Here is a 14420-nt window from a genome sequence, read left to right as displayed (position 1 = left end):
ACTACTCAAAGATTTCTTTCAAAATATTACAGCCATTAACAGTGCACCTGATCACCCAAGAGCTCTATGGAGATGGTTAATGTTTTAACACTGGCTAACACCGCGTCTATCCTGCAGCCCATGGATCAAGGAGTCATTTCAACTCTCAAATCTAACTTAATTCTTAATTAAATTCCATAATTTAGGGGCACCTGAGTGGCTCAGATGGCTGGTTGTCTGCCTTTGGCTCAGGTCACGATCTCCAGATCCTGGAATTGAGCCTCATGTCTGGCTCCCAGCTCAGTGGAGAGTCTGTTTCTTCCTTTCCCTCTGCCTCTCCCTCTGCTTGTGCTTCTCTCTGTCTCTCTCAAATGAATAGTTAAAAATCCTAAAAATAAATAAATTCCATAATTTATAAATTACAGAATTTACAATATAAATTAAATTAAATGTTATTTAATTCACATTTCATAAGGCTATAACTGCCATAGATAGTGATTCCTCTGATGGCTTTGGGCAAAGTAAACCGAAAACCTCCTGGAAAGGATTCATGATTCCAGATGTCATTAAGAACATTCATGGGAAGAGGTCAAATACCAACACTTTCAAACAGAATCACATACTACAGAGAATTCGTTCACTGATGAGGCAAACTTCACGGTTGTCTTATTGTAAGAAAATGCCACAGCCACCCCAGCCTTCATCAGCCACCACTTTGATCAGTCAGCAGCCATCAACATCACGGAAAGACCTTCTACCAGCAAAAAGATTACAACTCACTGAAAGTTCAGATGATGATTAGCATTTTTTAGCAATAGTTTTTTTTTCAAATAAAGGAATGTACTTTGTTTTTTAAAGACATAATGCTATTGTACACTTGACAGACACAGAATAGTATAAATATAACTTGTATATGTGTTAGGAAACCAAAGAAGTCATTTGACTCAGTTGATTGCAGTAAACACTTTGGTTGTATAGAACCAAACCTACAGTATCTTTGAATTGTGCCTGTTATATTCTCTGCCCACTAAACTATTAGATCCCTTGAGGGCTTGAGAATTTTTTATCACCTCCTACTTGTGCCTAACACAAAGGAGATGTTCCAGTTAAATTGTTGTTGAATAAATGACTAAATGGAATGAAAATGTCAGAATAACAGTAACAACAAACACTTACATGGTGTTTATTACATGCTCGAAAGTATTCTAGATTCTTTGCAAATATTAGCTCATTTAAACTTCCTAACAACTATCTAGCATTAGTACTGTTCTTGTCATTATTCCCATTTTACAGCTGAGGAAATAGAAGCACAGAGAGATTAAGTAACTTTCCTAAGGCTACACAGTAAGCCCCAGAGCCAGCAGGTAACCCAAAGCAGTTGGCCCTAGAGTCTGGGCTCTTAACCACTATGTCCTTAAAAACTGCGCTCTAAATGCATACCCAAAAATGATGACATGCAACTTCAGATATACTGCTGTATATCGGACTGCTTCTCTGCTCCATTAACAAAGATAATTTGCAGTTGGCCTTACAAAAGCAATCAGTATTACAAGCTCATTTCTTTGCCACTTAGTTGATCTGTAAATCAGATTTCAGGAGAAGAAAATGTGACTTCCAGAAAATATGACTGAAATCTATCAGAAAATCCAAATGGGTCTCTAACCCAGATAAAAGTGATCATAAACCCAGTGGGCCTCTCACTGTAGAGACATGCCATTTGTTATGGCCAGCTTTGCAGAACTGGTGTGGTGAGGCATTCCAATCATAAACCTAAAGACCAAGGTCATTTATCAGCCTATTGGAGGAAGGCACACCAACACTGAGTAGTCACTGAATTCTGCTGTCTGTAGCATGCTATCTAAAAAGTCTTTCCCTGATTAACAAAGTAGAGAATTAGATGAAAAACTCCATATTTGGCAAATGGACATAGTTTGGTATTGATGATATTGTATCTGGAGGCCAAATAGAAGTGCTTCAAAGTAATGGTGTTCCCTGATCTAATTCCTACTTAAATGGAACACAGTCTTGGAAAAGCTGATTCTCTAGGAAAGCACCAGATGAGGATGTAGACCTCCCAACTTCTAGGGGCGCCTGGGTGACTCAGTCGGTTAAGAGTCTGACTTCTGATTTCTGCTCTGGTCATGATCTCAGGGCTGAGGGATCAAGCCTTGTGATAAGTTCTGCACTTAGCATGGAGTCTGCTTCAGATTCTCTCTATCCCTCCCTATCTGCCCCTCTCCCGGCTCGTGCATGTGCTCTCTCTTTCTCTCTCAAATGAAAGAAAGAAAGAAAGAAAGAAATTCCAACATCCTGTTCCAGCTCTACCACTAACTATGGGAGTTTACACAAATCATGCAACCTTTCTATCCTTGGTGTCATTGTCCACAAAATGGGGTTGTAAAATTCTGTAATCTTCTGCATTTTCTGTAAAATCCTGCAATTTTCTGTAAAATTCTGCAGTTCATCGGGGCTGTTTTGCTTTGTATGGAAGATCAAGCAGTGTGCTAAAACTACCAACAAACAGATTCTATGACATCACCTCATGTCACTGTGTGGGGGGCTCACACAGATGGCAGGAAGGTGGCCTGCTGGTTGTTGGACAGAGAACAAAAGAGCAGCAATTTCCATCAAAGAGAGCAGAAGAAATGCTTCCAGAATCCAAAGAAGGCCAGCGTTACACGTCACTGCATAACTATAAAGGGCTGGGAAGAAACAACAGTCAAAATGCCAACTTAGGGTCCACTTATAAGAACTGGAAACTTGCTCTGAGCAGCCTTTGGCCTAACGGAGACAGATGTGAAGCTGTAAACAGCCTCAAACACCTCCAGGATCTCTAAGCATCCTTCAAGCAAGAGGCTGCTGGGCCCACATGGATCTTTATAGCCACATCTGCCAGATAACATAAAAATGTTTATAAAATCATTTTAAAGAGTGGCACTACCAGCAGAATCCTGTTATTAGCAGAGATAAATTTGACATGAATTCGGATTCACAAAGGGTTAATGCATATTCTGTCCATATTTAAGAAAACCTAACAATCGTAAGTAATATCTCAATATCCAAAAATGGGAGATCTGATTTCATAAATTCTGATAAATCTATGCAATAGAATACTATGGACCTATTAAAATAATTATGTAGATATTTAACATTTATTGTTTTTAGAAAGATGAATGTGAAATATGTTTTTCCTTGTTTTTTTTTTTCATGTAGTCTCCCCTGCACTTAGAACAGGGACTGATTTGCACATAGTAGGTACTCAGCAGGGATTTGCTGAATACAATGCTGAATACATTTGCTGAATACAATGAATGAAAGACATTGTGACAAGGAAGAAGCAAATTAAAAAGAATATGTCCTACTTTTGTAAACATATACATATAGCACAGAATAAGTATGAGATTGCATATAATCAAAACAGTAATACAGAACATTGTTAAGTGGTGGGCTTATGGAGAATTCTACTTTTCTTCTAGGGTAGATACTATCATTATGGTACTCTTTTTTCTTTAAAAGACTTATTTTTGAGAGAAAGAGAATGCAGACGTGCATGCATGGGTGGAGAAGGGCAGAGGGAGAGAGAAATCCTCAAGCCAACACCATGCTGCGTGCAGAGCCTGACGCCAGACCCAATCCCAGGCCCTGAGATCATAACCTGAGCCGAAATCAAAGAGTCGGATGTTTAACCAACTGAGCCACCAGGTACCCCGCATTACAGTACTTTTTTTTTTTTTAAGATTTGATTTATTTGACAGAGATCACAAGTAGGCAGAGAGGTAGGCAGAGAGAGGTAGGCAGGCTCCCCACCGAGCAGAGAGCCCCATATGGGACTCGATCCCAGGACCCTGAGATCATGACCCTAACTGAAGGCAGAGGCTTAAACCACTGAGCCACTCAGGTGCCCCCTATTACAGTACTTTTTAACAATGTACATTTACTACTTTTGTAATTGGAAAAATAGTTATTGCTATTCTACAAATAAGAATATTTGACATAAGAATGTAAAACTTGGTAAAACATCATTAAAGAGTACAATGGATTTTAAGACTCTCCCTCACCCCCACACAAAAATCACCCCAGGATTATAAAGAAATATATACTTATTTGCATTATTCTATGGATTTTGAGTTCGACTAGTTAAGATTCCATACTAATAAAATTATTATTGGAAGCAACCTATTTATACTTGCCATAATGTAAGCTAATGCTCATGGGGGCTTAGAAAGGGAAAAATAAATATATTAACATCTACCATTAAAGTGGCAATCATGTTCTCTTAGATGGGGAAAGGCAACATAAGCAATATTGTCTAAAGAGGTAATCACTGCACACAAACCCACATGGCCTTCATACCAGTCAGTCCCTGACCACATGGGAACCTGACATGGCTGAACCCTGCCCGAGAAAAAAGTGAGATGCTCCTGTGTGCTACAGATTGCCAGAAACACATGTCAACTTCTGGGCTCAGTGACCCTTCCAGCTCTGGATCTCTTCCTCTGTGCATCCCCATAATATTGATTGGAGAAAGAAAAGACAACATTAACTTGCCGCTGTGCTCTGGGGAATCTGAACAGAGCTTATTTCCTCCTAGTGCCTTTCTCTCTCCAGCTGGAACCCTCTGGCCAGGATTCCTGCATTTTCCTCATTACTTCCTATACTTCCCACATCTCAGGTCATCTCACTTGAACAGGTACTGTTTTCCAAATGCATCATTACAGACAGAACACACCTTCCACAGGCAATAGATGGTATCTGTGTTTCATTCCAGTGGGACGATTGAGGGGAGCTGGGAACAGTTTAGAACACACTGAACAGTCCAAAGTCAATCAACAGGTTAGCTGGGTGTGAGGTTCGCTTCTCTTCAGAGACTTCTTGTTTGGGCAGAGGTAAGCGCTGATGTCTGAACCGCCTGCTAATTGATGCCTAGGGACAGGAGTCCCCCCAGACTTTCTGTAAGAGTGTAACTACCGGCCTCCTTAGGTGCGGGCTGGCACAGTAACGCAGCCTCTCGCCTGCAGGAAGCTTCGTCACCCACCCGCAGTCCTGCTGGGACTGGGGCCAACCCAGGTGAACCTTGAAGAGCACTGCACACTCCACTGGCAGGAAATCAGTCTGGGAAATGTACTTTCCATAGCAGAAGAATCTGATAACAAATTAAGCCCAGTTTGGAGCAGGATGTAAGGAAAGCCCTTTCCCTAGCAATGAAAAGTTAACCCTTTTGCCACTAACACAGTCCACTCTCTTGGTAGTCCCAAGGCCTGGACTTTTTATTTGCTCCCATGAATCAAGCAAGTCACTTCAATTCTCAGTTTCTCTTTACATGTCCTCAAGGCCTTAATTCAATTCTGCATTGACCACGAAGCCTTCTCCAGGCCACCCTGATTTCTTTTCTCCCTGAACACTCACCTGCCTATTCCACACGTTTGGTAAGCAGAACATCGAGATACAAGCTCCGTTTCACTACTGTGTAAGAAGCCTTGTGTCCCCTGTGTATTGGGTTGCACCTCCTTGGACACTGACTTACTCATCCTTTCTCTCTCCTATCAGCAACTATCAGAGTAAAGGTGCCCCAGAATGTGTCAAAAGATAATTGTTTAAGACAAAGTGAAATAAGATTCCCCTTTGGCCCTCTTTGCTTTTAAAGGTAAAACCAGTGAGATCTTTGATAATGAAAATGGGAGTTATTTCTCAAAAGGAAACAACATTTGAGTTGGATGCTATTTATTTGGGTGTGGTTCATCTATGTGGTAGGTATCCATAATGGTGTTTAAACTGTTAACTGATTTCCAGTCACCAGCTCACTTGTGGTCTATTTCGTCTTACCATTGGTACTTTTGTGCCCAAAAATGCCCGAGCCAAAATTCAATATAGAGAGAGGCCAGGCAGAAAGAAGGGTAAAATAAAATAACATTGGAGCAGGAGTTCGCAGATTAGGAGACCTAGTTTTTTTGATCCTTGGTGCATAGAAGTCAGAACAGACTGTCCTGGTTCCCTGAGCAAGCCACACACTTCACCAGGGTTAACTGTGCCCCTCTCTATGCCTGGCAAAGCCACATTCTGGCTCAGATATAAACTCTTCTGTGCAACTTAGCAGAACTAATCATGTCCTGTTATTCCCCCTTAGCATTATGTTGTAACTGGGTGTACACATGTCTTCCCTTACATTAAAGCATGAAACTCATTAAGTTGCACAAGGATGTTATTCAAGACATTAATTTTATTTATTTATTTATTTTAGTTTCTGTTACTTGATTGTGAGGATAACAGGTGCAAAGCACTTAAGTGATCTATTCAAAGCCCTGAACCAAATCGGCCCTTGAAGTATGAGCAGACCCCGCCGCTTCTAAGTTCTGTGACCCCAGAGCCAGCTACCCGTGTCTCAGAAAAAGAAAGTCCCTCAAGCATGAGTGGAAAAAGAAGAGCTGGATGAGAAGTGAATGCCTGTGTGCCTCTGACCTGATGACAGACGAGGAATCGTGGCTCCCTGTGACATCCTGGGTGTGGCATCCAGAGCCTCCTCTCCTAGGACTTCTCAGGAGGACCCTCTGAAGGGTACCCGTGAAGACCTCTCTCCACTTCCCAGTGTGACCTTTTCTACAATTTGGAGTAATAATTCATGATTAGTAGCTGGTCTGGTTAAAAATCAGTCATTCCATTGAGGAGCTTCTGTTTGAAAAGTCTGAAAAGTTCAGATCAGTAACTGTAAACTGTCCCATAGCTTCAGTTTTCCTCTCCATCACATGACAATTGCCCACCTGCCTAGCCTGCAAGGTCTACCAAGGTAGTGACTATTTATCACTCAGGATGGCGTTAGCTCCAAGATCTCAGATTTGACGCTCTTCCTTCCTTACTATATACTCCCAATGTCCACCTGAGTCACTCCTTACCCTCTAACATGCTGGGCTCTTCCAAACCTCTGGTCCCCCAACCCTTCTTCTCTCTTAGCCCACCCACCTCATTTGGCCCCATGGACAGCTGATTTCATTTCTACCTTGGCCGGCACCCTTCACCCTTCACCCTTTCTCTGGGTCATTCTGCATAGCCCTACCAATTTCTCTCTTTCCTTGCCAGCTACTGTGTGCTGCTAGAGACACACTCATGAAACACTGAGACCATTCTGAACCCATGCCTTTTAACCTCCACCAAGGCTTCACAATATACCTCCGGATGAACCACACTAAGCACTGTGTTTAAAACCAACTACGATGTACTGAGTTTTGTGACTAGTGTGACCAATCTCCCAATCACCTAGCCTGGAAATCAAACTGGACTTTCTCCTTTTCCTCAAAACTTTTTTTTTTTTTAATTAAGTTGCTGTATATCCAAAACCGATTCCTTCTTTTCATTCCCCTGTAAGCCCATATACTATCCTAGTGTTACTATGGTGATAACTTCACAACTGAGCTTGCTCTCTCTAATCTCTGGCCCAAGTTCCATCTTATCCGACTTGACTAAAGTTTGGCTGATAACATGCCCCAAAACCACTGGTAGCCTTCTCCTCTCTGCCAAAGACAGATCACATTCCTGAGGCTGGCAGTCAAGGTCTTCTCTGCCCTGACCCTAATCTGCATCTTCAGACATCACCCCCTGCTTCACTTCATGTGGAACAAAATGAAGTAAACAGAACAGAACAGGTCAGGGTGCACCTCACATATAAAGGGTAAGTCTGTCATGCAACTCGTGGTTCCTAAAATAAAATCTGCTTGTTACTAAGGGTCATGTTAAAGCTTGCCAACCGCTGATCTGTGCCATTTGCTATACCTAAGCGTGCCCTGAGACTTTCTCTTTCATTTTGAAATTATGAAATACTGCAAGTACACAGACTAGTTTGTAGGATAATAAACAATTGTTGGTCAACCCTTAACTTCAGATTTTAAAATATGCATTTATGTGTGTGTATACACACATAATTTTAAAATATGCATTTATGTGTGTGTATACATGAGTCTGTTTATGTATGAGTCTATATATGTGTATAGTATGTGTGTGTGTGTGTGTGTATAAAACAGCCACAACTGAGACTTAACCTTCTGTGTCCACCCATTCCATCCTTCCCTCCCACTGACAGTCTCTATGCACTGAATTTGGTGTTTTTCATTCCAATATTTTCATATTATGACACTATAAAATTATATAACTAAAGTAATGATATAAAAAATCATGAAATTAAATATCCATAAAGAATATATACTGTTTTGAATATTTTTAATCTTTATGTAAACTTTGTACCTAACATCCTGCAGCCTCCCTTCTTTAATATGTTTTGTGTTTTTCCACATTAATCGTGACATGATTCTCTAGTTGATTCATTTTCTCTGATCAGTATTTTCTGAGTAATTCCTTTGTCCACCCTCCCGTGGATAGCCACACAGGTTGTTGCCAGTTATTTGCTGTGACAGACAAGGCTGGAGTGTAGTTCCTACATGTCTTCTTCCGTATATCCCTTTGAAGCGGATTCCTCTTCAGATCTTTGCCCAGGCTGTTCCCTTTACCTATCTCTAGCTCAGGAAACTTCACACTTCTTTAGTGATATCTATCTATCTCTAGCTCGGGAAATTTCATCTATCCCCAAAGGCACCTCCCACATGCCGAGTCTTCCACGCCTTCCTATTCACCCAGTCCAAGCAGTATCGTCCATCCATTGTCCTGCAGCTTTCAGTGTGTATCTCTTGAAAGACACCATCACATCATCGCATATAACTTTGTCCTGCAGTTGTTTGGGTACAGCCCCTGACTTTCTTATGGGCAAGTACTATGTCATATGGCACTCAAATCTCTCCCCACCCCACCCCCACTTAGAGCCGCGTGCAGATAGACGCCCAGATTCCCAGGGCAGATCCACAGGGAATGTCTGTAGAAGCCACTGAGCTTTCCTTCCTTTGCTACCAAGCACTGCTATCACCTTCTAATGACAGCTCTCATGACAGCAATAGACACCTAATGGCTGCAGCATTCTCTTTATCATTTCACCATGAGGGTAAAGAGAAGCCCATTACTACCATCAACACTATATGTTGGAGGTAAATGGGATACCTTGAACTTGGTAACTTCCTGGGGCTAAATGACTACAGGCGGTGCCTATGTGTTAAGAGCAAAGCAAACATATTCAGATGTAAAAGATATCAAACATTGAGCAGGTAAGCATGTGACAAATCAGTCAAACAATGCTTAGCGCCACCACTGTAGGCAGGACTTAAGAGGGAATCCATTTCTCCTTCTACCTAGTCCCTAATAGTCCCTAGACCTCCGCAATCACTCTATCACTCTAGCCTGCAGAGAGAGACACAGAGTGTGTGTTGCCAGTGGCTGCCCGTGTAGCTTCAGAAACCTTGACCAGGGACAGGATTGTGGAGAGGCGATGTGCCTGTCCACCCACAGATGCTCATCTCCCCTCCAAGTTCAGTGGTGTGGCAATGGGGGCGTGGTGAGGGACTTCCTCCTGACTCCAGAGCAGAGATACATTCCCATGATACTAGACATGGATAAGGTTCACAGATGAGATGTGGAAAAATCAGTTCAAGAACCCAATGCTGCAAACCGCTTTCCATTTTACTCCTCAGTACAAAGTACTGGCTTAAATGATGTCAAGTTGACACTTGTTTATACATGCCTCATAAATTAGTAATAGAACATGTCCAGGTCACAGGATTTTTATAAGCACTCACCATTCCAAGCAATATGACCTACCAGAGAGACAGTAACTAAAAGAAGCTGTTCCCCCACCCCCACGCCTGCTCCAGTTAAGGGTTGATAGAAAGGTCAGCTGAAGCCCTGAAAATCCTAGTCCTATGGAGTAGCTTAAAACTCATGTTGGAAATGGGCTAAACAAGGACAAGCAAACTTACGAGGCACTAGGAAATCAGACTTTCTGCTTCTAGGTTTTGGAGTTTGGTTTTAGGAAGGGCCAAGGATGAGAACAACCATTTCTCTTTACTGTAACATGACCTCAAGTCTCAGGTGACATCTGATTATGATCTGTGCAAGCGCCACCTGAGTGCCTGGATTGTTTTTCCAATTGAGTTGAAATGCCCATGGTCACGGTTTCTGCGTCAGCTGCCTGCCAACATAAACTCTACAGCCACACACCATTTGGTCTTTGCCTTGGCATAGCCAGCCGCACACCACCTGGGGGCCCTGGACGATGGAGACTCCGACTGTAACAGCCGCCAAGACACCAACAATTCCTCCAGTCCTCGCCCAGATCGCCCCTTCTCAAGGAGCCGTCCCCACCACCCTACGGACTTCCTATCACTTGCACCCTCCCCAGCCCTCTGGGGCCCCTTCCTCTGCTCTACTTCTTGTTTTCTGTGGTACTTTTCACTTCGTGCCTTCATACATTACTTCCTTTCCCATGGGTTTTTTTTTTTTTTTTTTTTGATTGCGGTAAAATATACCTAATGAAATTTTCCATCTTAACCCTTTCTAGGTGTATTAAGTACATTCATGTCATCATACAACCAATATCCAGAACTCTTTTCATCTTGTGAAACTGAAACTCTGTAGCCATTCAACAGCAACTCTCCTGCCCCCTTCCTCCAGCCCCAGGCAGAAACCCTACTACTACTACTTTCTGTCTCTATGCCTTTGGCTACTCCGGTACCTCAGATAAATGGGAGCAGGCAGCGCTCGTCTTTTTGTGACTGGCTTATTTCACCTGGCATGCGGTCCCTTGGATTCATCCATGTTGTAGCATGTGTCAGAATGTCCTTCCTTTTCTTTTATTTATTTATTTTAAGATTTTATTTATTTATTTGACAGAGAGAGAGAGAGATCATAAGTGGGCAGAGAGGCAGGCAGAGAGAGGAAGGGAAGCAGGCTCCCCCCAGCAGAGAGCCCGATGCAGGGCTCGGTCCCAGTACCCTGGGATCATGACCTGAGCCGAAGGCAGAGGCTTTAACCCATTGAGCCACCCAGGTGCCACCTGTCCTTCCTTTTTAAAACTGAATATATGTCATTGTATGTATACACTGTACTTTGGTCATCCACTCATCTGTCCATAGACATTTGGGTCCGTCCACCTTTTGGCTAGTGTGAGTAACGCGGCTATGAACATGGGTGTGCAACCATCTCCTCGAGACCCTGCTTTCAGTTCACAGGAGTAGAGAGTAGTCCCCCTTATCCGCAGTCTTGCTTTCTGCCATCTCAGCTTCCCGCAGTCAAGTGTGGTTCAGAAGCAGGTGATCCTCATCCTCAGGAGGTCAACAGGAGCCTAACACTAGGTCATAGCACCTGTGTCATTCCCCTCCCTTCCTCTCTTCCCGTGGGAATGTTAGCTACTTACATCACAAGAGGGCGGAGTAGGGCACAACAAGGTATTTTGAGACAGAACACATTTGCGTATCTTTGTTATGGTACATTGGTATAATTGTTCTATTTTATTATTAGTTATTACTGTTAGTCTCTCACTTTGCCTGACTTATGTTAAACATTATGGTAAGTATGTATGTATGGGACAGATAGAGAATTCAGTACTCTCTGCAGTTTCAGGCATCTACTAGGGGTCTTGGAACATAGCCCCTACAGAGAAGGGGGGGGATTACTATACACTCAGAAGGGCAATTGCTCCATCATTGGATGTTCTATTTTTTTAAAGATTTATTTATTTGAGAGGGAGGGGAGGGTCCGAGGGAGAAGGAGAGAGAGAATCTCAAGCAGATTCCGCACTGAGTGTTGAGCCCGACATGGGTCTTGAGCTCACGACCCTGAGATCATGACCTAAGCCAAGATCAAGAGTCAGATGCTTGGGGCACCTGGGTGGCTCAGTGGGTTAAAGCCTCTGCCTTCGGTTCAGGTCATGATCCCGGGGTCTGGGGATCGAGCCCCACATCGGGCTCTCTGCTCAGCGGGGAGCCTGCTTCCTTTCCTCTCTCTCTGCCTCTCTGCCTCCCTGTGATTTCTGTCTGTCAAAATAAATAAAATCTTAAAAAAAAAAAAAAAGAAAGAGTCAGATGCTTAACTGACTAAGCCACCCAGGTGCCCCGGCAATTCTCTTTTTTAATTTTTTGAGGACCTGCCATACTGTTTTCCATACTGCTTGCACTATTTTAAAATCCCACCAGTACTGCACAAGGGCTCCAATTCTTCAGCATCTCGGGCAACACTTGTTACTATCTAGCTGTTCTGTTGGAATTTTTTGGTAGCCATCTTAATGGGTATGTTGTTAATATATTATTTTTATTTATTATGTTTATTGTCTGTCCTTCCTGGCCCTGCTGCTAGCCCAGAATATAAACTCCATTAGCAGAGGGATCTTTGCCTGTTTTGTTCACTGATGTATCCCTGTACCGAAAATAGGACTTGGCATATAGTAAGGGCTCAGTATATATACACTGTAAGAATGAATAAATGAATTGGTGAAAGACACACTGACCGTATACTGGTCTTTAACTTCCTTGTTTCTATGTCAAAATCTCAATCTGGCACTCTCTCTCTGTTTACCTGTGTATCTATCCATTCACCCCCATCCACACATTACCTTTAGGCAAGCTACTTAGCATCATATGAAAGCAATTATTCTTTGAACAAATATTTGCTGAGTGTCTACTATGTGCCATTATTATGTTCAATATTGTTCAGATGGAAATCCTAAAGCACCTGGAATTCCGTGTTTTTGGAGAGCGCACAAGAAATCCGTAAGAAAACCAAGGAGAGAATCTGTAGTACACAGAAAATTTAGTTCTTATCGGGCATGCCCATTTATTATCGATGTCCATTCGAGATCTCTGCTCATTTGTAACACAGTACCTCAAAATGAACACAACAGAACAGAGCCTCTTCCTCCACTGACCTTGCTTCTGTCCCATGCTCCTTGTACCAATCTCAGTAAATGGCTCCCAGAAACCAGAGATATGTATTTTCCCCCAGCCTAACCTGGTCCTCCCCCCTTTATCCAGTTGCCAATAATAACTATTCTAATGACTAACATATATTGAGCTCTTACACTACGCAAGGAACACTTCTAAGTTCTTTGCATGTTACTAACTTATTTATTACTCACAACTCTATGACATGAAGTACAGATGAGGCAACAGGTCACGTCTCTTGTCCAAAAGAAGGGACCACACAGCTGGGAAGTGGCAGAGCCAGAATTCGTACCCAGCTAGTATTGCTCCAGAGCCTATGCCCTGAACTTCTACACTATTCAGGAAATGCTGTCTCAAGCTCATTTATTGAAAAATCATTCTAAAATGTATTAGCTCACTCTCCTACATGTGTAAGTGAAAATAATGTATATTAATTCAGAACTGTACAAGTCCTTCAGCTCCTTCCGGATATCACTGATCATTAAGCAGCTTGGGTAATAGAGGTACCAATCATCAGAAAGATTGTGGACAGTTATCTATGGTGAGCCTAGAGCCTTACTAGGAAGTTGCTCTTAAATAAAAGTTCTTTTTTTTTTTTTTTTAAGATTTTATTTATTTTCAGAGAGATAGAGAGAGAAAGTGACCACAAGCAGTGGCAGGCAAAGGGAGAAACAGGGTCCCAGCTGAGCAGAGCCTGATTCGGAGCTTGATCCCAGGACCCTGGGATCATGACCTGAGCCCAAGTCATATGCTTAACCATCTAAGCCACCCAGGCATCCCTCTTAAATAAAAGTTTTAATAGGACTTTATCGTCCTCTTTTGATTTTTTTTCCCCAAAGCGGAATGTGTCAGTAACAATTAGCTTAACTGAAGACTTCATTGTCATTTATGTAAACAAGGCATGTCCATTATATAAACACTATTAAAAATGGACAACTTTTTTTCTACTTTGAGGTTGTATTGATCTTGGAGGCCATGGGAGCTGGAAGGCAGAAGGCCCAAACCCTACTCAAATTAAATGAGTCACGTACTTAAAAATAAACCACAATCCTTCTGGCACCAATGGTGCCATCTGTAAACCGAGAATAATAAAGGCCAACAATTTGAGGTTTCTGAATTAAAGTTAAAAAAAAAAATAAAAATGAATGTAATTATAAGCCTAAGACAAGATGCCTGCAGGTCCAGAAAGTGTCACTTCCAAGTTTTAAGCCGATTTCATGTGTAACAGCCTACATTAAGTGCATCATCCATTTAACATTCAAATGAGATGCTTTTAGATCAGATGATTTTAACCCAAAAGGATGCACTTTAGCATCCCAAGAGCGCCTTTAGAAAACAAACTGACGCAGTACCAGCCAGAAGCTATTCAGGCGAGTTGCACAGATCATACGGTCTTGGGAGGAGACAAGCACTGATTGTTACCAGAAAACTCAAGGTCAGAACTTGGAGTTCCATTTCCACCACCCCAGGGCTCGCTTCCACAAAGGACGGTAGTATCTACTGAAAAGTTGCAGTTATTCCCCGGCTCGCTATTTCAGCCTCACCAACTACTCATCCCCACCAGAGAATCCACCTCCTTCACACATTCCCAAATAACAGCGGCAAATGATGTTTTTGCCCCCCTCCTTTTTTTTTTTT

The 14420-nt window shown here is 42.3% G+C and overlaps 1 protein-coding gene across 2 annotated transcripts in view; it reads right to left on the bottom strand.

The window, feature by feature from the left end:
• Positions 1-14420, bottom strand: part of PAQR8 (progestin and adipoQ receptor family member 8) — a 40977-nt gene that overhangs the window by 10080 nt on the left and 16477 nt on the right. The window contains exon 2 of one of the 2 annotated variants that reach the window (XM_004771878.3): positions 6436-6573. The exons of the other annotated variant lie outside the window; for it this stretch is intronic. Within the exon in view, the coding sequence (XP_004771935.1) occupies positions 6436-6486 (51 nt within the window). The 5' untranslated portion in view covers positions 6487-6573. The remainder of the gene's footprint in view (positions 1-6435; positions 6574-14420) is intronic. 2 annotated transcript variants of the gene reach the window in all.

Source organism: Mustela putorius, unplaced genomic scaffold (genome assembly GCF_011764305.1).
Source record: "Mustela putorius furo isolate JIRA1106 unplaced genomic scaffold, ASM1176430v1.1 tig00003983_pilon_pilon_pilon, whole genome shotgun sequence".
Taxonomy (NCBI): Eukaryota; Metazoa; Chordata; class Mammalia; order Carnivora; family Mustelidae; genus Mustela; species Mustela putorius.
This window is presented reverse-complemented; position numbering and strand designations above follow the sequence as displayed.